Source organism: Monomorium pharaonis, chromosome 3 (assembly GCF_013373865.1).
Source record: "Monomorium pharaonis isolate MP-MQ-018 chromosome 3, ASM1337386v2, whole genome shotgun sequence".
Taxonomy (NCBI): Eukaryota; Metazoa; Arthropoda; class Insecta; order Hymenoptera; family Formicidae; genus Monomorium; species Monomorium pharaonis.
The window spans coordinates 29,399,344-29,426,736 of record NC_050469.1 but is presented as its reverse complement, the minus strand read 5'-3'; the positions used below and the strand labels follow the sequence as shown (position 1 = coordinate 29,426,736).

At 31.7% G+C, this 27,393-nt stretch overlaps 3 protein-coding genes and 1 non-coding gene across 7 annotated transcripts; 2 read left to right on the top strand and 2 right to left on the bottom strand.

Annotated features, from left to right (window-relative positions):
- Positions 1 to 14: 14 nt before the first annotated feature.
- LOC105830606 (RNA exonuclease 5) lies at positions 15 to 5,446 on the top strand. Of its 3 annotated transcripts, none has more exons than XM_012670022.3 (10): positions 15 to 825; positions 1,614 to 1,777; positions 1,850 to 2,019; positions 2,499 to 2,745; positions 2,845 to 3,043; positions 3,234 to 3,465; positions 3,548 to 3,692; positions 3,753 to 4,003; positions 4,386 to 4,782; positions 4,981 to 5,446. In XM_012670022.3, the coding sequence occupies exons 2-10, from the start codon at positions 1,652 to 1,654 to the stop codon at positions 5,266 to 5,268; spliced, it is 2,055 nt and encodes a 684-aa protein (XP_012525476.1). In that variant the 5' UTR covers positions 15 to 825; positions 1,614 to 1,651; the 3' UTR covers positions 5,269 to 5,446. The 3 variants fall into 3 exon arrangements, with proteins under 3 accessions (XP_012525476.1, XP_036139927.1, XP_012525477.1); XM_036284034.1 differs by having other exon boundaries at positions 2,499 to 2,760; XM_012670023.2 differs by lacking the exon at positions 15 to 825 and having other exon boundaries at positions 1,682 to 1,777; positions 1,854 to 2,019; positions 2,499 to 2,760.
- Positions 5,409 to 15,729, bottom strand: LOC105830605 (titin homolog). Its single transcript, XM_012670020.3, has 6 exons — positions 15,067 to 15,729; positions 13,917 to 14,250; positions 13,059 to 13,315; positions 12,818 to 12,922; positions 12,600 to 12,713; positions 5,409 to 11,910 (listed from the first exon to the last, which is right to left on the bottom strand). Exons 1-6 carry the CDS (start codon positions 15,113 to 15,115, stop codon positions 5,780 to 5,782), a joined length of 6,990 nt encoding a protein of 2,329 aa, XP_012525474.1. The 5' UTR covers positions 15,116 to 15,729; the 3' UTR covers positions 5,409 to 5,779.
- A 1,634-nt stretch (positions 15,730 to 17,363) lies between these two features.
- LOC105830603 (putative uncharacterized protein DDB_G0282133) lies at positions 17,364 to 20,975 on the bottom strand. 2 transcript variants are annotated; one of them, XM_028188757.2, is made up of 5 exons: positions 20,578 to 20,975; positions 19,421 to 19,778; positions 19,080 to 19,324; positions 18,643 to 18,912; positions 17,364 to 18,466 (listed from the first exon to the last, which is right to left on the bottom strand). In XM_028188757.2, exons 1-5 carry the CDS (start codon positions 20,624 to 20,626, stop codon positions 18,420 to 18,422), a joined length of 969 nt encoding a protein of 322 aa, XP_028044558.2. In that variant the 5' UTR covers positions 20,627 to 20,975; the 3' UTR covers positions 17,364 to 18,419. The 2 variants fall into 2 exon arrangements, with proteins under 2 accessions (XP_028044558.2, XP_012525472.2); XM_012670018.3 differs by having other exon boundaries at positions 17,364 to 18,912; positions 20,578 to 20,973.
- Positions 20,976 to 22,464: 1,489 nt separating this feature from the next.
- Positions 22,465 to 22,537, top strand: Trnak-cuu. The gene has a single exon. It is a non-coding gene; the product is annotated as a tRNA-Lys (tRNA).
- Positions 22,538 to 27,393: the final 4,856 nt, after the last annotated feature.

Below are 27,393 nucleotides of genomic sequence, written 5' to 3'. Positions count from 1 at the left end.
CGATTTAAATTAACCTAAAACAGATCCAAGCTGTTCGATTGTTGATTTGAAATTGCAGTCAGTTCATGACAGTCACGACTCTCGCTGCCTGTAAGAAAAACTCGACCAATCGGAACAGAGCAGGTTAATGTTAACGTAATTTGATTGACTGCAATCCCTAATATGTTAATATTTATTCCGGTTATTTTTTTTTATGACGTCCTATCATCTCTCTTCTTTGTTTTATTAGAGAAAAACCTGAGAGCGGTCACCGCGACCTTTTTCGTGGGACCGTTCCCGTATATCAGTAGGTTTGTTTGCGTTGCTTGAAATTTTTTGCACTTTAAACGAGATAAATATATACTCGAGCACTGGAGAAAGAGAAAGCAAAGATGTCGAGTGCGAAAAGTGCAAGTAACGCGACAGGCCCACTCTTTGGACTCAAATGGCGTCGAAAAGTGTACATTTTGTACAAGTGTACACTGTGTACACTTAATGAAAGAATTTGACGTAATGTCATGAATGAATTTGACAAAAAAATCGAAATGCCAGCTTGCTGCGTTAATTCTGGCAGCTTTCTGTGTTATTTCTTTTACAGGTTTGAAATTGCCACATAATGGACTAAAAATGGCGGACTGATTGCGCTACTTTATATATCTAGTAACTTTAATGTGAAGAGCAAGATGGAGCAAGACTGTTTTTTTGCTGTTAATGCATTGATGCATCTCTAACCTAAAAATTTCCACGCGTTTTGTGCTATTTATATGTATCCGTGTAATGTACTTATGCCGTATTATTATCATTAATATATTGACAAATTAGAATAATGTTGAATCTTTTAAACAGGTAATGTTTATCTTTTAAAGTGATTTTATAAATTTATGATACTGCATGTTACAATATATGCAAGACCAAAATTTTTTTATAGCATACAATTTGTTATGTTTTTTTAATCAATATTATATTTTATTTTAATTTAGAAATTATATAAATTTTGACACGAATTATGTAAAATGTAAATTTATGTATTAACTATATATTTTTAATACATGAATGAAAATAAGACAATTTGTATAACATTATATATTTAGTAATAAATAACTGTGAAAAGAAACAGTAAGTTGCATTTTCATACATTACAGTCATAATTTGTGATTTTCAATATCTCATCTATGAATTAACATTGGGAAGAAAAATTATTTATAGATATCAATTCAAAATTTATTTAAATGTATATTAATTAATTTGATTATGGGTCGATTGTTCCAACTTCTTGGTAAATTTACCTATCAGGTAATATATGTTTGTCTTTATTTACTTAAGAAAGGAAAAGAAGATAGACATGCTCACCTGGTAGATAAGTTTACCAAGAAGATGAAAAAACTGACCCTATGCACTGGTTGTTCCACTTTGGAAAAACTGATAATTAACGGTTAAATGTTATAACATTTGTCATAATGATACACATAAAACATAGTTTATATAGTTAACATTATATATTATTTATATGAAAATTATATATATCAAGTATTTCTGTGTGAACATATTGATGTATATTTGTGATATCTGAAATGTTGATCTTGATATTTCAGACAGATTTGACAATATGATTTATATGTTATTTTATGTCACAGATTTTAAATTATTCATAACTGGTATAAAGCAGTAAATTATGAAGGAGTACACAACAAAACAATTACAACGTTTTGAAAAGAAAAAAGCAAAAATGGCAGCATTATTGGAAATTACAAAGCTCAATGATAAAGACAAGAAAGTAAAATTACAAGCTATAAAGCAGGTATATAATTTAGATTTAAGAATAATTTTAAACAAAATGCTGTTATTTTTTGCTTAACAAAATTATTTTTAGACAGTAACCACTGATGAATTAAACAAATTAAACGATAGTAATATGCCAAAAGACAACTCTCGTAAACGATTTTGTGAGCAAAATTCAGATAATACATGTTCAGAAGCTTGTAAAAAAGAAGAAAATGTTCCTGACGAATCAGAACTGGAGGATAAGAATAAAAAGCCCAGGTAATTTCATTGATTTTTTAATAGTATATATACCATATGTTCAATAAACCAATAATTTATTTAATTAACAATTGAAAGGTTTTCTAGAAAAATCAGACAAATCCAAGAAATTAAATTTTTAAGGAACAAAAAATTTTTTATTTTCAAAAATTATTTATTGTAAAAATATAATATTTTTTTCTTGGATATATAATGTATGAATACAGTTTAGTAACCAATAAGTAATATTTTGTGGATTTATTTAAAAGAAAAAATCTGTATTTGTTTGATGCTTGCAAAAGTTTTATATTTACTATCTATTTTTAAACTTACACTTTTTTATTTTTGGTTTAATTTTTTAAAACATAATTATTCACTATATGATGTTACTGATAGAGAAGAATTAGATGGCATAACTCAGATTAAAAAAAATAGACTTGTTGCTTTTTGCGGAAACTTCTTCAATTAAAAAAATAATTAGTATAACTTATTAATTATAGATTATGCGATAGCGAAGAATACGCGAGTTTGAAGGCAAAACTCAGAGAACGTAAGAAGAGGCTTAAAGCAATTCCAAGACTCACTCTCAAAGCAGTTGGTGAGAATGCTACTCTGGATGTCAGAAACATAAAAAAGAGAATACCGATATTCCTTAGTGATATACAGCACCTTCTACTATATTCACTGCTTGGACATCATTCTCCCTATTTACCAGCGAGATGGTGTCAACTCGAGAAGTATAACAGAGTAATGCTGGCTAATGTAGCATACTTTTTCAAGCAATACTTTACTTTAGAGATAATTTAAAAATTCGTGATATTCAAAATTTATATTTTTTTTCCAAAGGTAAGCCATACTGTAGTCCTTGTATTTGAAGGCTTGTCTTCTTATCATTTCATAGCTTACGAGAACATGTTCCCTCATATAGTAAATAACTTGAAGCACCGTTTAGAAGTAATAACACCTGCTGTCTATGGAGTATCTATAACAGAAGAGCTTGCAGCGGTTCCTTTAACAGGAACTCAGAGCGATAAACTAATTAAACGTATGTTATGTAAAAATAAAATAACTGACGTATTTTTCATTAAATATTTTTAAGTCTACTTTCTAAAAATTGTAAATATTACTCAGGATATATATTCATGAAATATATAGCAATAAAATTTAATTAATATATCAATTTCTAATATTAAAAATGTATACATTATGATGATAAAGAAATTGTTTTTTTCTAGGATATGGTTCTCTAGAAACTGCTTTGCAAACAAATGGAAATGTCATAAAATTATTAAGAAATGTCTTTCCGACGCATTCGACAGATAGCTACGTAAAATTTCCAACCGAAAGCAATTCCACTGAAAATTTACCACCAACTGATAAATTCTGTAGAACAAAATTGCTTTTGTCATTATGGCAAATGGTGGAAGAAAATTATCCTGTACCTCTGAAAGGAACATTAGCAGAAAGGTAAAATTCTGTGCTATTATACATAGACATCAGTTACATTTGTGTAGTAAAATCATCGTATAACGAATTAATATCATTTTAGATACGGTTCGTATGTATTAACGAAAGACATTTATGAAGAGGCCACATCAACGTCGCCAATGTTTGGCTTGGATTGCGAAATGTGTCTGACGACAAGTGGCAACTTGGAGCTCACTAGAATAACTGTCGTAGATGAAACCATGAACGTAAATATCAATTATATACTTTTGCATTAAAAGATGGAATGCAAATCGTTTTAATTCTAGGTCATTTATGACAGTTTGGTGAAACCAGAGAATCCGATAACGAATTATCTAACTCGGTATAGCGGTATTACCGCAGACATGCTAGATAATGTTACGGTTACACTGCACGACGTTCAGCAGACATTAAGAACATTACTTCCTCCGGACGCGATTCTCGTAGGGCAGAGTTTAAATTCCGATTTGCACACGTTAAAAATGATGCATCCCTATATCATCGATACCTCCATTATATTCAATCTCACTGGAGACAGGTACCATAAGTACAAATGTTAATTAAAAGAACTAAAGAATAGTCGGGATCTTAGTGCGTCATAATATTTCTTATGTGATTACGTATATTTATATTCTAGTCTTGCGGAAAATAGGGAGGCTTCGAAACTTTGGCTGAGGTGATATTTTTGCGCATAAATTCTGTATTTAAAAAGATGCTTATCATTATAAGTCATGCAATTTGAAAAGAACTAGAAAAAATATATAAGATTATACAGAAAATGTTATAAAGCACTAAAATTCTGCTCTAACCTTTGGCCCTTCTCTCCATTTAATTATATTACAGCTTTATTTATCAATATTAATATCAATGTCAATAAAAATCAATGCACTCTTTAGTTAATGAGCTATTATCTGACATAGGTACAGGAAAACGAAATTACAGATTTTGGTGCGCGAGTTTCTCGGGGAGAGCATTCAAGACAATCAAGCTGGACATTGCTCAGCAGAAGATTCAAAGGCTTCTATGAAATTGGTAAAGTTAAAATTGGCGAACAGTGTAGATTACGGGGACGCCGTGTTGCTCGGTGATCGCAGCATGGCAATTTTGAAAATGGAAACCGATAGTAAAGAAAAACGGGCACTTCAAAAGGCAGAAATAAAGAGATATGCCACATCAATATTTAGTCATATTACGAAAAATAAAGGCACCACCGCCGCCATCGTGGGTGATGACGAAGTGATGTCCGAGTATTCCAAGTACTTAACGAATTCGTCTCTTAATGTCATGGATGACGAAAGTTTCGCGAAGGATGATCAGGTTAGTACGCATCTGTGGATATTATTGAATGCTTTTGAACGAATGTTTATTGTTTATTGATGTAAATTAATATTGATCTTGACTTTACTTACTCCTTTTCCTAATTCTGAGAATTAGAGTAAATTGACATCAGAATTAATTTTTATTAGTGGAAATGGACATATACCTAACAATATCTAATATTTTCGTTAATTGTAGGTACGTCTCGTAATAGCAGATAACGATAAACACGCTATAGATCGAACTTCGGAAATAGCGATGGAGCACGCTTTTGTACTGTGTCACGTGAAACTTAAAGAAGAACAACTGAAAGATGAACAACTGGAAGAAACGTTTCATACTATAAATAAATGGACTCGTCAAGTTTGGCAATGTAGCGCGAATAATAGTCTCTCATGTGTGATATTTAGTGGACAAAATAATATCGCAAACGGTTCTTGTTTCTTAAATATCAAGACTGAGGATATCGGAGTTATACGAGCTTAAAAAAATGCTGACACCATTGAACCATCTTGAGAATCACTTGTACGAAAGATACTAATTTTGTTAATATCGAATACGATAGTATCGAAAAAACTTATTTGGCTATGTATCAGATTATATAAATAACACGCTTGTACAAATAATTTTTATTAATAGAAATATATTTTGTTATTTTCACTTATATTGTGGAACATGCTTATTTCTAGAGCGCATCTCGAGAATTTCTTACTTCGTAAATTTTAATAAATGAAACAGTATAATATATCACATAAAAACATTAAATGTTATACAGCGATATAGACATAATTGAAAGATACAATCATTATCTAGATAACCCTGGTACAAAACTAATTTTTCTGAGAAATATGTCAAACAGTGATAAAATTCATAAATATAAACACAATAACTTAATCTTGTATGAGTTTCATTATTTTTTCAAATTAGAAAATCTTGAAGTATATGCTAACGTAAAGCTAAATTAAGATATATTTAAATCATATTACTAAAAAGTCCGTTATTTGTCACAATTTTTCTCCTGATATATTAAGTAGGTCGAAGTTGGTTCTCGTTCATTTCTGGCAAGCATACGTTGTCTGAATGAAGCTACTGCAGCAGCTGTTTTCATTGGTTTTTTAGTATCCTGTACATTTATGATGCGGAATTGTGTGATGCAACTAGAGGTACTCGATTTTACCAAGTCACGATCGATGGTCGCTGCCTTCGATTTATTCTTTACTGACGATATCTTTTCCTCGTTTTGTGAAATTTTTTGTTTTTTCCTCGCTCTCGTCGGCATATCCGTAAGATGATCGATCACATCATTTGAAAGTCGCTTCACACCGCTCGATGATGGTAAAAACTTATTCACTTCCTTAACTTCTTTCTTCGATTTTTTGGTGGAGAGATTGTTATGAATCTCGCTTTCAGTATCTTCGAATCGACGTTTCTTTTTCATATTTAATTCTTTAGGCATACACGTCTTTGCAGCTTCCTTTAATTTTTTAGTGCTATAGGTTGCATTTTTCGATTCGCTCGTACCTAGTGCAGTTTTTTGTAATTTATTAGACATTAACATTTTTTCAGATTTTAATTTCGAAACTGGAATTTGTATTGGTAAAGTATGCTTCTTCTTTTCCGTCCGCAAAGTATCGATACTTGGCACTGTCTCTTGTCGTTTAGCTTTCTTTTTTACTAATTTTTCTTGTTTATTTACAGGTGAATCCAAATTTATCGTTTTTTTCTTGTATTGTGTTATATCTTGCAACTCCATATTGTTTTGAACAATTTTTTGGAATATAGCATCTTCATTTATATTCGGCTCAGCATCGATTCGGTTTTTCTTCTTTTTCTTTTCTCTCTTAATAATCTGACACGTTTCTTCGCTAGTATTATTTTCTACGGTAACTAATTTATTAAGATTGGTATGTTTCTTCTTTTTAGAAATCTTTAATTCTCCTACATTTTCAGACGAAGCAGTAATATGTTTTTTTGGTTTTTGTTTTCTCTTTTCCTCCAGTTTCTCCGTAAACTCGAAAGCATCTTCGAAAATATCATATTGCATAACTTGAATATCAGACAATTTAATATTTTTTTTCTTTTTCTGATTGAACTCATAAGTATTTTCGGGAATATCATTTTGTACAATAGCTAATTTATTCTTTTTCTTCTTTTTCGGAATTTTTAATTGTGCTGCATCTTCAAATAAAACTTCTTCCGTGACAGCTTCCTCAGATGTTCTTTGTTTTTTCTTTTTCTTTTGTTTCTCATTAATCTGATGTGCATCCTTTTGAGTATCATCTTTTACGGTAGATGACTGACTAAATTTGAGATTTTTCTTCTTTTTAGGAATATTTATTTCTATGTCTTCATCTTTATCGGTGCTATTATCTTTTGATGTGTCTTGCTTTTTCCCTTTTTTCTTTTTCTTCTTTTTCTCAATTATCTGACACTCATCTTCAAGAGTATTATCTTCTACAATATCTAATTCAGCAAGCTTGATACGTTTCTTCTTCTTAGGAACATTTACTTTCATTAAGTCTTTAGATAAAGCTTTATCAGCAATATTTTCTTTCGATGTGTCTCGTTTCTTCTTTTTCTTCATTTTCTCAATACTCTGACATATATCTTTACGGATATCATCATCTGCAATAGTTAATTGAGGAAACTTAACATGTTTCTTCTTTTTAGAAATTACATTAACATCTTCAGACAAAGCTTTATCAGTAATATTTTGTACAGTAAATAATTGATCAAGGTTGGCATGTTTCTTTTTAGAAATTTTGAATTCTCCTGCACTTTCAGTGATTTCTTCCTTTGATTTTTGTTTTTTCTTTTCCTGTTTTTCCTCCTGTTTCTGTACGAATTCATAAGCATCTTCAAGAATATCGTCATGTCTCGCAAATAATTTATTCCTTCTCTTCTGTATTTCACTAATAGTTAACACATTTTCGCAGTTATCTTTCACAACAGTTAATTGAGAAAGCTTGACACGTTTCTTCTTTTTAGGAACATTTACTTCTGCTGTGCCTTCAGACAAAATTTTATCGAAGATATTTTTCTTTGATGTATCTTGTTTCTTTTTCTTTTTCTCACTAATCTGATATGCATCTTTGCAAGTATCATTCTCTACACTAGTTAATTGAGTACGTTTGACAGGTTTCTTTTTTTCAGAACCATTTAATATTAATATGTTATCAGCGACAATTTTATCGGACATATTTTCCCTGGGCGATTCTTGTTCCTTATGTTTTTTCTTTTTACTATGTTTTGTTTTAATAGTATCGTCAGACAGTGTCTCAGGTACTTCGTCCTCATTATTTTTTTCTTTTACTTTTATTTGTGCATTATCCTTGTTTTTTATGCATAATTGTTTCTGTAATGAGCCGATTTCTGTTCGATTTTGATTCAATGTTAATATTGGCGCACTTTCGTTTAACTTCTCTTTTCTAAGGTGCTTTATTGTTGGTGTTTCAATATTGATGTTCATTGTTTTACGCGATTCTTTCTTGGAAGGTGTTGATTTCGAAAAATGTGTATTTTTTAGCAATTTCAATAAATCAGGTGAAAAATCGCTGGTCGACATCTTTTCTTTATCTGCATCGTTGAATAATCTCAAACTGATGCATTCATTTGACGCGAGATCCTTCTTTGATTTTTCTTTCATAGCCGAAGTTTGCATCACTTTAGTCATATCTAACTTGTTTTTACTCTCTGAATATAGTTCCAATGTTTTATCAAGTCCTAATTTTTTAGAAGTGTTATGTTTTGGAGTATTAAATTCTATTGATATGTGTTTTGATAATTTTGGTGCAGACATCGATATTTCAAATTCATTTAATTGTCCACTCGAGTATCTTCGTTCAGCATTATTTTTCGAAAAATATTGTGGATCCGACTTCCTTCTCTTTTCAATCGATGAAGAGATTAAGTTAGAGAACAAAATAGTTTCATTTTCCTTCGTAAGAGATTTCTTTTTCTTTTTCTCAACCGACAAGTTTGAATTTGACGAATCGAGTAAATTAATTTTCTCTCTTTTCTTCAAATTAGATTTCTTCATCTTGATGTCTTGATTCATTTCTGTCTCATTTGTACGGAGTAAAGTGTGTGTAGCAGTTTTGTTCTCATTATCATGGACTTTGGGCAATTTTTTATGAAAGGTAGCGTCCTTTGAAGAAATGGCTTTCATTTCAGCAAATTTGTTTTCATTATTTTTTTTGTTTACCGTATCTTCTTCATCATTCTCTTGTTCATCATCTTTTTCCTTTTCTTTTTCCATATTTTCTAGTTTCATATGTATTTGTTTATTTTCTTCATCTTCCTCTTTTTCTGCATCTTCTTGCAAATCTTGAAGGTCTTCTTTATCATCATTATCTTCGTTGCTATCGTCTTCTTCTTCATCTTCTTCCTCAAGTTCCATTTCATCGTCATCAACTATAAAATCTTCAAGATCTGAACCATTGTCATCGGGATCTGAAAATTCTACTTCTGAATCTCTGCATTCATCTGCAACTGCATCATCATCAGAAAACTTTTGTTCCACTCCATCCAAATTATATTCTCTCTTGATATCAGAATCGCTGCTATTATCATCTTCACTATCGCTTTTTGCTTTTGCAAATAGGAAACTCGGAATATGTTCCTGTTGATCATTGTCATCACTGTCATCACTATCATCACTATCTTCACTATCTTCATTATTTGATCCCACATTTGCTATCATAGAATAAGTTGTGGATCCAAGATCCATAACTGCTATGTTTACGTCACTATCGTCGCTTTCATCATTAGTCAAATGTATCATCTCGATATTTTCAGATTTCGATTCTTGATCTACAGAACGATTTAAGAATAAATTTTCCTTCTTTTTACCATTATCTTTATTTAACACGTTTTTTTCAAACTTGGTTGCATCATTATCTCTTTCCTTATTATAAGATTTATTTAAGGAATGTTTTTTCTTGTCTAATTCTTTCTCAGTACGTACATCTGTGTTATCTGGTTTCTCCTCTGAATTATCCACTTGTGCTTTCTTTGTAGAATTACTTTGTACAAATGTATCTTTTAAAGATTTATTTAATGTTCTTTCCATCGATTTGTGTAAAAGTATATTTTTTTTATTTATTAGCGACCTTTTATTTGATTCACTTAAATCATCTTCAATTTCTTCATTTTCATATTTAAATTCATCTTTTGAATCTTTATTTGCTTTAGAAGGCTGTTTTGTTCTTGCTGACCGTACTGGTTTATTTAATTCATTAGTTCGATTTAAAGCTGTTTTGGACTTATTTAAAGATTCATCAGTGTTGACTGAATTAACTTCATCTCTTGCATCAGGAGAATCCTGATCTATTTCAGCTGTAAGTCTTTTGTCAGTTCTTGATTTTCGTTTTTTAATTTGTTTTTCATTTTTTTCGTCGTCAATATCCATCAGATCTGCATTTGAAGATGTTTCTGATTTTTCTATACTATAATTCACTCGTGACGCATCTGATTGACTCTTCCATAACATGTCAACAGTGTCATCGGAATCACATTCAAATGATTCTGTCACTTTTGCCGCTTTTATGGATTCAGCCGCCAACCATGCTTCTTTGTTCGCTAAAAGAAGTTCACAGCCATCAGTTTCATTTTCATTTTCCACTTCTTCCACCGACTGGGAGGTGGTTTGCACTGGATCAATTTTAACATCATTTTTCTCTTTCCATTTATCAGCGGGAATATCTTGGAATAAATCAATACCAGCACTGATATCAGAATCATTATCAGCAATTTCCATATCTTCTTGATCTTTTTGACTTGTTACTATTTTCAAATTTCTTTCTTCCTTCAAATTATCTATACTTTTCCGTTTTAAGCTCCGTTTCGCTCTTTTTTCCAGGAAAGAATCTTCTGTATCCACTTTTTTAGGTGATGTATCTATTGCAGATGTTTTAGATGTTTTTATTTTATTGAAAAATTTGTCATCTTGAGTCGTTTCATCATTCAAAATGTTACGCGCAGAATTGTTTGTTTCCAGGACAGCATTAGAAGATCTGGGTACCAATTCTATTACATGTATAGGTAAATTTTCCTGCTCCTGTTCGGTATCAGAACTGTCAACTACTTTATCTTGAGTTGATTTATTCATTGTAGTAGCTTGGTCGTCAGAACTTTCATTAATTGGTGGCAAAATTTGTAAATCTGCTGATTCATCAGGCTTAGAGTGTGCCAAGCTCGACAAAACTTCATTTTTCTCTCGAGATGGACTTCGTTCTTCTAAAGTTAATTTCATTTCGTTATCATCTGTTGCAGAAATGAGACTTTCTCTACTATCATTCAGCTGTTTTGATTGAGCTAGAAACGATATTTTATCTTCTTCATTAGACTCCATTTGATTAGAATCTTTACTATCCGCAACAGTATCTTCAATTTTATCGATTTTATCTAATTCGCTGATTATTTCTGTCGCGTCCTCATCAGAAATAGATATATTTACATTTTCAACAAACATTTCATCTTCTTCATTTGACTCCGTTTTGTTAGAATCTTTGCTATCTACAACAGTATCTTTAATTTGATCAATTTTTTTCCTGATCATCTCTGTATCTTCATTTGAAGAAAACAAATTTTCAATAGATTCATCTTTATTAATAACTTCGTCTGCAAGTTCTGTATTATCATGTTGTGATAATACTGATTTATTTGTAGCAATTGGACTTGAAGATTCTACAGAAATATCCATCTTTTCTGGAGAGCTATCGGCAGTTTCTTTTAACAGATCGTTGTGTTTGATCGCAATTTCTGTTGATGCTCTTGAATAACGTCTCTTACTAGAGTTTAGTTCTTTTCTCATAGATTTAGTTTCCTTTTCATTTGACGATTTATTCAGAAAAGGTGAAGCAAGAGATTTTACAGAAGATGGTATCACTTTAGACATGCTTTTTTCTAGAGACACATCGCTAATAATGTTCAGCATTTGGTTTTCCTTGTTACTCTTTTGCTCCTCAATAGTAATATCCGATAAGTTTTCAGGCACAGTTTCTACTTGAGTCGATACACATATGTCGACTAATGATTTTTCTAGCTCTAACAGACTCTCTTGAGCAGATTCTGATTTTTCATCTTTTTGACTTGAAGAATTGAAAGAGTCGACAGAAGCTTCACCAGCTGTAACATTGTTAGATAAAAGTTTTTTTCAAATTTATATTGTCCAACTATACAAAAATAAAAAAGCAAATAATTTGTCTCATGTCATTTAAAATGTTGTCAATTTTAAACAGTTTAAACAAAAGATAGTGAATCTTTAAACTCGTAAATTTCAAATGCACTAGATATATTAAAAGTTAAACATATATAAAAGTAGTCCTATGAAACTTATATAGTTCTAATGTCCGTAATATACGTAGTGTCGTTATGGCGCTAGCAACTCTATTAATATAGAAGGTAAATGTCCCAATCACCAGACATGTGTTATCTTCCGGACACAAAAACTTATTATTATTAATCTCAACTACTTTTTAAATTAAAATATTAAAATTTAATTGTAATCTTTAAAATTACAATATTAAATTTTATATCATAAAAAAGTATTTGGGTGAAATAATGTTTCTATATAAGTGCCCAGATATAGACACATGTCCGATCACTGTAATGTTTCTTTACATTATGCTGCAGATGAATTTTACAACACTTATAAATTATGTAATTCACACATTCAAAGCTACAAAATATAAATAGAATCGAATATTGCCAGCGCCATATAACAGCACGTATCATTAAGTAAAAATACATAATATAAGAAATATTTTATAAGACTGGTAGAGATAGAATTGGGAAAAATCTTTAATTTTACTCACCAATATTACTTGTATTTTTTGTTGTTACACTATCCAGATTTTCAGATTGTCTTTCATCTTTTTCCTCTGACAATTGAAGGATTACTGATTTTGATTCAATTAAAGTTTCTGTTTCTAAACAAAAAAATTCTGAAATTAATATAAGTATGGATAGGATATTTTTAAAAAATTTTCCATTCATTATTTTATTAATCCTATTGCTGCCTTTTTTTACTCACGGTTAGAATTTTCTTCAATTTCGTCCTTTTCTAAACTTTGATGTTTTTTATTTTTTTCACTTTGTATGTTACGTAACGCTTTATCTGGTGAAGAATCTGAGTTTCCTAAATGTAAAATAAATTTGTTATAAATAAAATCATAAAAATTATATTAAATATAATAATGTATTAAGTATTAAGTAATATTAATGTGGCCATATGTGAAAGATTTAATCTCTTGATAATAGATTTAAAACATTACCTGAAGTTGTGATTTCATCAGTTTCAACTATTGTAGCATCTAATTTTACATAAGGTATACGATCCTTCAGTTCAACTTTCTCTTTGCTCAAAGAACTCAATGGCAACATAGATGCTCGTCTACGTGTTTTAACTGGTGTACTAGATTGGCTCTTACTTCGATTAGGCAAAAATTCTGGGTCCACAGAGCTAGCTCTTGTGCTACGTGTGATTCTAGTTGGTGACTTGGCCTCAGAACCAGAACGTGTAAAGCGTTTACTACAACAATCATATGGAACAATGATTACAAATGTGTAATTATAAACATATAAACCTATAACTGTGAAAGTTTCCTCTACAAAGCATTTTTTAAAACATGTGAATTATAATAGAATTATTCGCTATTAATAGTACATCATAAATAATTTGTTTAGACATGACTCAAACAGAAAATAAGAAATAAATACAAATATGAAATTCATCACAAAAATCTGTAAAATAATTTTTTTATTGTAAATTAAAAGTGAAAGTTTTTAATTTATATAATATACTCAATTAACATATTTTTAATATTTTGTCCCTTTTTTATCATTATTTATAAAAAAGTAAATGTAAAATATTGCATAAACAGTAAATATAAAATTCCTACAGAAACCCTACCAAACATTACAAAGATTTTTATTTTCTTTTAAATGGAACCTCAAAATATTATTTATTGTCTACAAATTGGTCCTTACACCTATCATATATTGTATATCCTTATGAAGAAAATCGTTTACAATAAATAATTGAAAGATAAGTTTTTATTTTTTTTTTAATTTAACCCTGCTTGATTTCTGTAGATAATCCTTCAATTGTATTGACACAATGGTTATATTACCTAGCTGCTCGAGTAGTAATTCTGACAGGGGTGCCAAGAAGACTTCCACTCTGCCTTGTAATTCGTTTTTTAGGTGTTCCCAGGCTCTCGACATCTACCTCACTGATCTCTGAGGAAACAGAATTCTTTCTGGTACGTGTCTTTTTCATTGTATCCAAATCAATGTTTGCTGTTTGCGTTCTAGTACTCCGAGTTGTTTGATTACTGCCAATACTACTGTCACTTTCAGAACCTGGTGAATATTTACTCTGCTTTATTCTGCTGCTGCGACGTAACGGAGAGTTTGTCACTGGGTTTATGCCGGGTAAAAGCAATCGAGCCTGGTTACGAGTAACTACAACACACAAAATAACAAAAAACTAATAGAACCAAGAGACTATAAGATGATAATATCTAAGATCAAAAAGATGACACCAAAATAATAATATGGCAATCATCAACTTTAGCAACATATTACATACTTACCTAAGTAATTAAAAGAATCATGCTAGATTTTAGTTATATGTATAGATATATATGTATACACAATAAAGAACGTATATTTATATTTAAATATAATTTAAAAACATAACAAATAGTATAATATAAAAATATATTTAAATAGATAATTAAGATAATATCTGTAGTATATTGTTTCATTTATATATATATATATTTATTTTTATTTAAATAGCACAAAATTGCTGTGGTATTAAGTACAATCCAGCAAAAATCGAGAATTTTTTTCCAGATTGCTGCGACTCAAAACGTGACATGTTAAGAGAATTGAAGGAAGACTACCTTCCCAAGGCTACCTGAGATTTATTCAAACTAAAAAAACATACATACAAGATAACATACAAACATACATACAGATTGAAAAACCGTTAATGGGGGACAACCGGAAAAATAACACGTGCTCTCGAAAAATTACGCATTTTCAGATCGGTGAAAATATTCTATCGAAAACAGTTGCAATTCTAAGATACGCGGAGAAAAAAAAATTGAGGGAAAGCCATGATCCATTCGCACTTCAGCGCAATTAGCGATAAATCGCAAACGAAAAATTGCAAACGTAGAATTCTCTGCCGCCGAGATGACCATTTGCAACCGACCGGCCGTTTTCCTTTTGCATCTTATGCGCATGCAGAAAGATCAAAGAGGCACAAACCTGCTTTCGGCTCGAAATCCTCGTCCGAATCTCTCGTGGACAGCGGCATTCTCGCAATCGGTCAAATCATGTATCAAAATGGAATATTGGAGAAAAGAACAACGTTCGCAATCGCGGGAAGGTTACACTGATTACAGAGACCTGAGAGACCACGTGCTGTCGATCGTCGTTCCTGTACGAATTTGAACTTACGGGCCAACCAGGACCAACAACTATCCGAACGGACGGCAACGGATAGCGCCGACCAACGCCGACCATAGACGCAATAAAAGTAGACGAGCGCTGACAAGCGCAAAGATACGAGCAGAGAGCAATCTGAAAGCGGTTATCCGTTATCGCGTCGTTTTAAGTGTTTTCATCCATCAGCGCCTCTATGTGCACAAAATGTGTACATTGAACTACGTATCGTCAAATATCTATGAATCTCGTAGGTAATGTGCATGACTTTTTGGGTCTCTTCTATGCTATGTCCACGTTTATTTGGTTCGAAGGCAAATGCACGATGCCGCACTTTACACATATGAATATGACCTCTGCTACGTACGATCTCACATTCACATAACTCGCGTATTGTTTGCTAGCACGACGGCACTCTCAACACAATACCGTACCTGCACAACACCGCACAATTCAATTCTGAACACGCGAGACACGCACAGATACGCACGGAGTCGACAGAGCGTCTGACCGGCGCTGCTGGAGTGGCGTACGTGACTGGAGCGCAGAGCAACGGAGCAACATGGCGGCAGCGGCGCAGGCGCGGCGAGTCAACAAGTCGGTCGCCTAGCAACGCCGAGTGGCGCCGACTAGCGTCGAGTACCGTCGAGCGTACCTACCAACGGTCACGTCCGCCGCCGCCGCCATGTTCCCTCACGCTCCAGCGCCGGTCGAACGTACCGTTAACTCCGTGCGTGTCTCGCGTATTCAGAATTCGTATTGTGCGCTGGTACGGTGTTGAGAGTGCCGTCGCGGTAGTTGACGATACGCGAACCATGTGAGATCGTATTCGTGTGTAAAGTGCGGCATCATGCGTTTGTTTTTGATTTCGAATAAAGTGTTAATTCGCGTACGCATTCGAGCAAAGTGTTTGCTCGAAAGGGATACGTTCGGTATCGCGAGTGCCAGTTAAGTGAAGCGCTATTAGTCGTTGTGCGAGCATACGAAATAAAAAATTATCGGAACGAATTTGTCTCCGTACATTGTATCTCAGCGCGGAATTTTCAATCAAACGGTTTTCTCACCGCTTTCCACGAAGTTACGTGACGTCACGCTACTTTCGTGCCATGTTCATTTTCGTTCGTGGCAAAGTTTTCGTGTGCGCGTATTCGCTCGAGGAGGGTACGCAATCCGTTCGGTAGAATGTCGATCGTGCCAATAATGAAACTAGTCGTCGCGCAATCATCATACAGAGATACAAAACTCTGGGAGCGAAATTTACGTTTGTTCAGTGATTCAGTGTGTCTTGACGTGCACATTCAAACGATTCTTAGCGCTTTTTTCGGGTTTCGTTTCGTGGCGTCACGCATCATACTACTTTTCTGCCATATTTTCTTTTTTTATTCGCCGCCAATCAGACGAGTCGTACTTTTCACGTATTTTTTGAACTGTACGTAACGGTCGTGCCAAGTGAAATTCTCGCGCGTCTTACGTTTTACTCGTGTCGTGTGTGATATATTATCCGTAATATCGGGAGTGTCGAATAAAGTATCGAGTGATCGTTATTAATGTGCGGTTCGAGAATAGCAGGATGATGTCAGCAGAAAGCAGCATCCATGGAGCGACTCGGTATTAAATATACTATTTTTTCAAGTGATACATTTCTTTACTTGCTTTTGTGTTTGAGTTTAGAAATAATATTTATCACATTTTCAGAATCAAAACTGGAAAAGGAATATAGCAGTAGCAGCAGCAGCAGAAGCAATCTAGGAATATAGCAGCGACAGCAATCGGTGAGTGAATTCTTATCAAATCAATTATTTAAATTTATATCATGTATATGTGGTATTGCACATTTATAGAACACGATTATGCACATTTGCATAAAACAGATTTAAAATATGAATGCATATAATTGTAAAATTTACGGGTATAGCGTAAAACAGAACCAAATAAATGTGGACATAGCATAGAAGAGACTCAAAAAGCATGCATATTACCTACGGGATTCATAGATATTTGACTACGTAGTTCAAGGTGCACATTTTGTGCACATAGAGGCGCTGATGGATGAAAACACATGTGGCCTGTTCTTTTTAACTGCATTGATGCACTAGTACAATCCAAATAAAACAAGTATATAGAAATAAAAGCTCAAGATTAATCATTTTTCTTTTATTTTTCGCACAGGTCTCAACGGAAACTGATTGGAAATACATTAGTAAATGAAATAAATGATAAACTAAATCATTAATAATAACAGAAATCTTATTTTGGTATGCTGGGTAATCTCAGTCAAAGGTTACATTCTAAATATATATATCATCAGTGCTGAAAATCTACAGTTCATGCATATTCTAGATTTTCAATACTGACTGAATTTTGAAACCAAGATATATAAGTATCGTGTAATCTATTATTCTTAATCTATAACGCTTTTGTCCATTTCCATCAATGTGGAATGTGGATTAACTCTGTCAATTAATTTGATTTAATTTTATTATTCTAAGAATTAATAAAAAATAAAAACACAAATTGAGATCAAAATTTACATCTATACTGATGAAAATGGACATTACAGAAATTTAAAACAATATTAAATGTCTATAAGGCTAATAAGGACATTCTATTGACTGATAAAAATTAATCACAGAAGCTTATAGTTACTGCATAGTTCCTTAAATCAAACAAACTTTCAATCATTCTGAGTGCATACTATTCCGAATTCCTTTTGAATGATGCAATATGGTACAAACGATTCTCTTGAAAAGAGAACGAAACCAATTTATAAATAGGAAAATAAAAACTGCATTGTTGCACAAATAGTAAAATAAAAACTATCGAACTGCATTTTAATTATCACAATTATAATTCACTTTTTTGTTATTTTCGCACCTTTATAAAATCTTTACTAAATCCTACTTTGGTATCACTGCTCTCAATTCGTGACAAAATATCGACAGATTTGTTCTTACTTCTATGAATTTCGGATAGTTTATGTATTAGATGTATACTGGCATGTGAAGAAATTGCTTCCTTTTGGCAACTAACAAATTTGTTTTTCGTCTTCTCTGACCGTTTTATTCTTTCTTTGTAGTCTTATTATCTTCATTTTCAGTTCGCATTTTTGCTATATCAATATGCGCTTATCTTAGTCATCTCCAATTTCTTTTTGTACTTGTAGCTTTTTTCGTACCTTACATATCTTTTTTTTCATTGGTCTTTTTTATCTTCTCTATCAAATCTTTAAATGAATTTTAAAGAAAACAGTATTGGATTACTAAAATATGTTGAACCCAGCTAACATGTAATACATATATTGGTAATATACTGGATATTGGTAATATACTGGATATTGGTAATATATTGGATAATATACTGGAAAAAATCTCAATGGCCTAATTAAATTATTATCTCTACCATGATCTGTTTCTTCATTATTTTCATCGTCATCATCTGAAGAATCTGAACTGTTATTAAAAGAATCATCCCAATAATCATCATCAGAATTGTTATCGTAATCGTAATCATCCCAATAATCGTAACCATCGTAAGAATCGTATCCCCAGTAATTGTAATCATCGTCAAAATAGCTGTCATCAGAATCGTTATCATTAAAATCGTTGTCTTCGTTCTCTCCAAAATGCAGTGTTCCATCTGATTTTGCTGAATCTTCTGAAGTCTCTTTTTCTATTAAAAAAAAAAAAAATCAATATGGAATTACATACAATAACATGAAGTAACATAAAATAATCTATTTAAAAAATTGTTTCATCAAGAATTAAGCTACATTAATTACAAATCATACTTGAAATATAATCTATAGTTACTTTCAGTAATAAGTTTTAAAAAATTACCTAAATTTGTGTTATTAGTAGCTTCGATTATTATAGTATCCAATCGTTCATGCTCTTTCAATCCACTTTGCTCTTTGACCGAAGAACTCAATGACAATTTGGACGTTTGCCTGCGCTTTTTAATTGGGGAACCAGTTAGGCTCTTATTTTGATCAGGCAACACCTTTGTGTCATAAGAGTTAACTTTCCTCTTGCGTGTGGTTCTAGCTCCTGGCAATGTTGATTGTATCTTGGAATCAGCATGCCTAAAATACACACGTTTTCTAGTAATCACACAGAACAATGGTTACAAATATATTATATACTATTAAATTGTTGTATTAATGCAGTGGGGGTCATACCTAACTGCTCGAGTGTTGGTAGATGTGCCTTCAAGATTTGCATCATCTGAGCTTTGATTTACAGTTCGTTTTCGAAGTGTTTTTTTCGAAGGGATCTTAACATTTATCTCATTGATCTTTGAATGATTAGAATGTTTTCTGGTATGTAGTTTTTTCATTGTGTCTTCACAGTGTTCTTGTGAATTCACAGTTGCTGTTCGTTTTCTGAAATTCTGGGTTACCCGACTACTGCTAACACTCTTATTACTACTTTCAGAAACTGGCAAAGATTTATTCTGCTTCAGTCTGTTGCTGCGGCGTAATGGAGGATTCATCACGTCATTTTTTATATGCATTTTAGTCTGCATACGACGAGTAGCTATAACACAAAATAATAGAAATTTAAGCTGAATTCATTTAAGTGAAATGAAAGATTGCAAAGAACATTCAAAATTATGAGATAAATCAAGATAATAAGCAGTCTTGAATTTTTGTGGCATTTTATATATTTAAATAAGTAATAATTATTTATTAGATTAATGTATTTGAGTTTCTCATCATCAAAATCGCAATCTTACATTCTAGAATGCTTAACAATGACTAACATATATGCTTATAGTTTTACAGTTATGATTAAAATTTTTGTACTCATAATTATAAAGATTTTTCAACAGATCATATTATATCTCAAAGTACAACACGTCAATTCAAAAAGGTTTAAAAAGAATTGGAAAGTTTCCTAAATATTTTAGTAAGAGCATTTAAACAATCTTGAAGAGACGCGAAGACTTCTTAATTTTTTGATACCCGTTCCTATTAATTTCACAAATGTCTCGACCATTTAGTCAGTAAGATACTTGGAATACAAAATCAGTTTAAGAACACAAATCATTATTAGAATATAAAGACGGTTATTTGTATCAGTAACTCAAAAATTTTTTCAGGACAAATGTCCGAACATGCTCACGGTTTTGGTGGGACTTCGTAGACGTGAAGATAAAGAGAAAAAAAAAGAGCGAAAGAAAAGCTAAATACATGCGCGGTACAGTATAATTAATCACAATGAAAAGTTGCAAACGTCGAATTTGAAATAGATCAAGGCCTAATACAAGAATTTGTAATTGATCGAAGCCTTTGCGTCTCTATCATATGAGTGAGAAACGTCTAACGATACAAACCTTTCTTTGGCTCAAAGTCATTGTTCAAATTTTTTGTGGGACGCGGCATCCTCACGATTCTTCAACTTATATATCGAGCAAGGGAATGATAGTCTAGAGAAAAAAATGATTCTGAACGTAGGAAAAAGGTTATAACCGAAACCACGTGTTATCAAATCATCCCAGTGCAAATCTAATTTCACAGCACTTTAAAAACAAATGAACATCTGCAGGCTGAGGTAGTGGTGCCAGAATATAGACGCGGCCCCGTTCTCCAAGTTCTCCACCAAGAAGGAAATGGAGGGGACACTAAAGCAAGGTCTACAATGGTTGTAGTAGTATGTTGTTAGTAAAACTGACCAATTATAGTTGAGTGTGAGAAGAATAATCGAATATAATTGGTCAATTACTTATGGTTTGCGGCTTACAACCTTACTGCCATTACTAAACGCGGGTGCGCGAAGAGTCGCTCGATTTGGCCGATCTATTTATTAACTATTTTGTTTTATGCGAGCCAATTAGCGATAATTTGCACGAAACTTCCCTATGTTGATAAAGTCAAATTTGAATTCGCATATTGACTTATATAAAAAATGTTTGCAAAATTAATAAAAATTGATTTATTTTAGTATATGTATATTTTAAAGATAAGAATTATGCATTAGATGTGTGTAATTTTAAAAAGAAAAGTCTAAGGGCCGCCGCACAGACTTCTGCATAATACAAAATGCATAATGCATAAGAGAATTAACCAATCAGAGGTCTTTATTTCTATCCTAGGGAGGGAAATAGACGACGCTGATTGATTGATTTTCTTATGCGTTATGCATTATGCGTTATGCAAAAGTCTGTGCGGAGACCCTAAGGCTGGTATTTATACTTTTATGCCCGATTTTTTCACTTCCCGATAAAGTTATCCGGAGGCTAAATCTCAAGTGTAACCAATCACGTGCATGGATCTGGTAGTTTATCTTCTGGATAATTTTAACCGCAAAATAACTGGACGTGAAGAAATCGGGCATTAGTCTACAATAAAGGATTTATTGTATACTATAATAAGTTTTAAGCCATAAGACACTGACCAATCACAGTAGTTTTTTATAAGAATACTCAATTGTGATTAGTCAATTTCTTACGGTTTAAAGTTTAAATCTTTATTGTAGACAAAGCTATAGACAGCTCTTATATTTAAGCTCTTATATATAAAATCTCATCAACCAATCACAGAGCCGTATTTGGCTGCGTTCTGAAATTCATTGTCAGAGCAGCAATCATGTAATTTTTTCCTTAAGGCGGAAACGTGAAAAGTGAAAAGTTTCATGTAACTATCTCTTTCTATTGTGTTGAATAGAAAGAGATAGTAACTTGAAACTTTTCACTTTTCACGTTTCTGCCCTAGGGGAAAAATTACATGATCGATACCCTGTATTGAAAGTCTAGTTCATTCCAGTTATGTGTACTATACATTTTCAGTATTGGCAGTAAATTTCGCAGCCTTATCTTAAGATATTGCTTGAGACGGATTTTAAAATAAGACTTGACTACGAATATCGCCCTAAGAACGACTACGATTTAATTGTAATAATTTTAGTTGGAGCGCCTTTATGTTCATAAAATGTAAATCTTGAACTACATAGTCAATGTTATAAATTTCGTAGATAATATCCACGATTTTATGGTTTCTTTCTTACTAAATCAAGAGTGAGATAAGATAAACAGAAAAGAAAACTACACACACAGCAGATAAAAAACAATTAATCTTTTAGATTAGAGTTGTTATTCTGTAAATTTTAAAACTGTATCTACATGAATTATTTACATGTCTATATAGTTTATATAATTTAAATTGTACTTTAACTAAGTGCTTGTATTACTTTCAAAAGCTATTTAAAAAGAGGGAGTTTTCGAGCCCGGCTAGCTCAGTCGGTAGAGCATGAGACTCTTAATCTCAGGGTCGTGGGTTCGAGCCCCACGTTGGGCGGTTTTTTTGTCTACTTTTTTTTATTTTTAAAGAAATAATACGTTAAAAAATTTTTTTTATTAAATAATAGAATTTTTAGAATTAGGTACTTAAATATTAAAATAAATGTAATGACATCATATTTTTCAAATTTACATATTTTTTATAGAAAAAGTATTAAATAACACGAATAAAAGAAAAAAGATATTTTTTAAGATTTATCTTTGGTAGTACTCGGACTTTTAAGATTTATCAATTTTTCCGGATGTTTATAATGACACAAAATTTATAATTTTTTTTCCAATTTTTATTTGTAATTGCTTATCATCAGTGTAAATATAATATTTATTATTTATATATCTATAATATTTTTTATATAAGTAAATTTCTATTTTTTAAATTTAAATTTACGAAACAATAAATAATGTCAATTTTGTTTTCTTGCAATTATATTTTCTACTACACATCTTTACTGCCAATGAGTTCGGCATAAGTCAACGAATAAGTTGTTATCAGTGTGTGAAAATTGATAATCCGTCATTTTACCCGCTTCATCGTCTTATCTCTCTTTCTCCTATCTTTCTTTCATCAGGATATACGTTACATTTCTGACTGTAGTTATCATCAGTTATTATTATCTATACCGGTTATTCATCTGCGAATTAGACACACTACGCGTAAGGTGCGTAAATAAGGTGAAAGGCCGTCCCTGGGCAAAGAATTTATTTCTTTCCCAGCTGATTTATCAGAGTTTTTGTCGAAGCTAAAGAACATGTTACGAAGGTCTCGTACATGCTGATGAGAAAAAAAGGTGTTCTAGGTTTCTTGACTATTTGGCCGGTTTGCGTGATACGAATGCGACCTTTAATCAGTGTCGCGTCGACTTTCAATGGTCGAGGATACATCATGCTTCAATCGGTTGATTCATTAAGAAAGGTTTATTTGATAACTGAAAAATTTAATATATTTAGTATGGACAGCGACGCTTGGTAACAGTGATTAATATTTGCTGTGAAGCCAAAAGAACTTTGTCTATCAACAACGTTGGGGTGAGTTTAAACATCGAATATCTTTTTGAAGTTGACACTTGTTATTTCTTCATAATTTTATAATATTTTTAAAGAAATTGTTTTCTTATCTAATAATTTAAATATGCTGTGTTAATATAAGCGAGAAAATATTACAACGACATAAATAATTAAAAAGGAGGGACCATAATTAATATAAAACCCGGGCAAAATTTTTATATTAAAATATATCAAATTATATCAAAAGAATTAAATTATGGATAAAATTATATTAGAGCAGATACAATTTTACAAATTGATTGATAAAGTTAGATCCGCTCTGATATAATTGGATCTACAATTTGATCTTTGATATAAAGATTTTTTTCTGAGTAGTTATTACATGCTCCATTTATATTCCGACGTTGCCTAATATATCATACTTGGCATTATATTTAATTCGCAATCTAACGAAGTAATCGAATTTCGATTGGAAATTCCGTTCTATGAAAAGATTTACAAAATACATTGAGGACGAAATTATCTCTCAGGATTGATATACTTAATTAATACTCAGACTAATTGAACGTCTGCTGTGTTCAATCAAGACGTCCAACCGAGATTTATCTCAATTATGCGCGAAAGTTTCCCGCGTATCATTAAGCCAAGTCTCGAGTCATTTCGCATGCCCTGCGAGCGGACAGTAGCTCTATATTATGGCACATATATATTATAGTATTTCGATTTTGTGTATTACACACACACACATTTATTTAGAATACAAATTCGTATTTGATACTAATTATATTTTACGTAAAATAAATCTCAAATATTAATATGTGTATGTATATATTTAATTGTTATTAAATAATTTCAAAGGTCACAATACTCTCTTCAATTTTATATATAATTCTTTAACGGATTCTAAAGTTTGCATATAAATTTAAAGTTTGAAAAGTATATTAAAAATTAAGCAATAAATTTGGCGGATATCGAATAATTCAGTATTTTATTATTACTAAATAACCAAATATGCGGCAATTACACAAAAAATTGAAAAAGTGAAAATTTTAGTATTTTTTATAATAAAAAGGGGGATTTTGATTTAAAAATTAGAGAATTAATTGAAACAAAATTAATTAAATTCGGATAGTCAAATTATAAAATAAAATTTTTGTAAAACAGTTCAGAAGTTTCTAATTTTTTTTTAAATAAGTTCTCAACCTATTAACCAAAATATATTATTTTATTCTTATTATATATGTCTAGAGAAAGATTACTATATTTATATAATAAATAATTAAAAGAGCAAACATTTTTTATTTTTTAAAAATTTTATTTTAATCTTAATTTTTTTGGTTTAATTTTTTTTAAAAAGTTTTTAATTATTTTGATAGTTTAATATAAAATTTTTTAATCTGTATCTATAGTTAAATTTTTAGATACTGTAATGAAATTGTTTTTTCCGTATATAAATACCGGACACGGAAAAAGTACAGACTATAATTAACTTAAATTATATAAGTAAATATATTGTGTTTCAAATCTTACACAAGTTTCACAACTCTATCATAAAGTTCATTATAAGTATCAAAATTTATTAAAAATTTATGCTAGGATTTATATACTGAATTCTAATCATTTTAATATTTTAATTAGTTAAGACAGAAGTTTAACTTGTTTATTCTGATTTTTTAGGGATAAAATTTTGTTTGAAATATTCTTTGTAAGAATATAATTTTTTTACAGTATAATAATAAGTTTTTCTAACATTTGTAATATTTTTAGACTATCATATTCAAGAAGAATTTTTTTCATATTTTAAAGATAATCTTTTAAAATAAAAATAAATTATTTAATCGCTTTTCTTAGCAGTATAACTATTTATTTTCTGCTTATGATTTCTGCGAATAATGCATTTAAGAAAAAAAATCATTCTTTTTCTGTGATAAATCAATAGATAATCATGTTAAATCGGAATACATCCTGTGGTGGCGTTTATCGTTGCAATGTAAGTTTCGTTCAGCGTACTTTAATCTCTCTCTCTCTCTCTCTCTCTCTCTTTCTCTAAATCGAACGTTTACACTTTGATAACTCGGTCGAAGCATGTGCAGCGCCCCATCCGCCACTTCGGTTATACTGTAATGATTCGCTAACGGAATTTGGTATGGAATACAATCTGGGTAGGTCGCAACAAAAAGAATATCAGGGCACATACAAGCATACTTTGTTGTTGTAATGCGAAACGCGCTGTATGCGCGCACGGGAAATACATGAGACATACGGAGCGGCGGGCGGCTTACGAGACAAAATCTCGTCATGTCTGACTAAGCCGAGCGCTTTACTACTTGCCGATCGCTTTTACGAACATTACGAACATTATCAGCATTTGGCACTTTAGCGGATATCGGACTATCGTATTCGTTCGACAGCTAGATTGTGTATTAATAAAATTTTGGTGACTATATCAACAAAATATACACCTGCGCGTTTGATATTTATTTTATGTTACGTTTATGTTTTCCGTGATCGCGCGAGTGAGATTCCGGGTGTTCCGGGTGACCTACTTCCAGGATTCATATCTACCAGCTTGTTATCGACCCTAGACAACGTGGACCACCGTCTAAAACCGGACAGCGCGGCTCGACCCAATTTTGTAGGGCTGTACGCTTGCGTGTTGCCGAATCGATATTATCCCTGACGACAGGCAATACCAAATGTCCATACGTTTCTGAGATGTGAATGGAAACAGGGGTGAAAGAAAGGGAAAGAGCTTTGAACACCTCTCTTTGTAGAATTCTTGCTTATCTTTTACGGTGCGCGAGAATGTACGATATGTGTGTGTGTGTGTATGTATGTGTGTGTGCGTGCATACATTTTATACAAACACAATTTAAAAGAGAAAAATATGCAACAGAAATTGAAAAAAAGCAATAAAATTAAAACTTGTCACATTAAATTACACATAAAAATAGAAACTTTATGTGTTTGTATCTCAAAACTTAAATAATGTTCCTTGGTAAAAGATTTTTTATATAAAAACATAGATAAATGTATATATAATAAAATACATCCATATTTGTTTATGCTAGTTTACTTTTTTATAAAATTTTTGTTTTGGTATAAAAAATAATAGTCACATTGAAAAGACAAAAATTAATTGAAAAGATAAGAATATTATTAAGATATCTATAATAGTCAAATTAAAAAAAAAAACTATCCAAGAATAATTTCAAAATATCCATCTTTTTAAAAAAGGCTTCTATATACATATATATTCAAACTTTCTGATAGAAGATCCAAAGATATTCCGTGAATTAATATGTGTTAGCTAGAATAGTAAATGAGATTGTTTTTATTAGATGTTGTTTTTATATTTGTAGATAAAATGTTTACTTTGGGGAGCAAGCTGGTAAATTCTGGTATTGTTTTCGATATTAAATCTATCATTAATATCTTCTAACCGTTCATTATTATACACATGCGCCAAGTGAAATGAGTCATGACAAGTGTCATGATAAGATGATAATGCCTTTCTCTATCGACTTCTTCCCGGGAAGAGCGCTGTGTCCCCTGACCTCCTCTTACCGCTTCTCGGATTGGATCTCATTCTTCCTTATCGCATCGTTGGCGGATATGCCATCGACTATCGTACAAGTTCATTTCGAGAAGAAGGAACGATCGCGTAATGACGCAATCGCCTAGGGATAACGCGACGGACACCATAGCGAATAAATCATTTGCGTTAATTATCGTCTTCTCTCGAAAAGAAGGCTGGCTTTAGTCTCGCCCCGGCTCCCAGGCGAGTATATCATTTAAAAGCGAACGCAGCTTTTATCGGGCGTTCTGCACAATATTATGCTGCTCTGT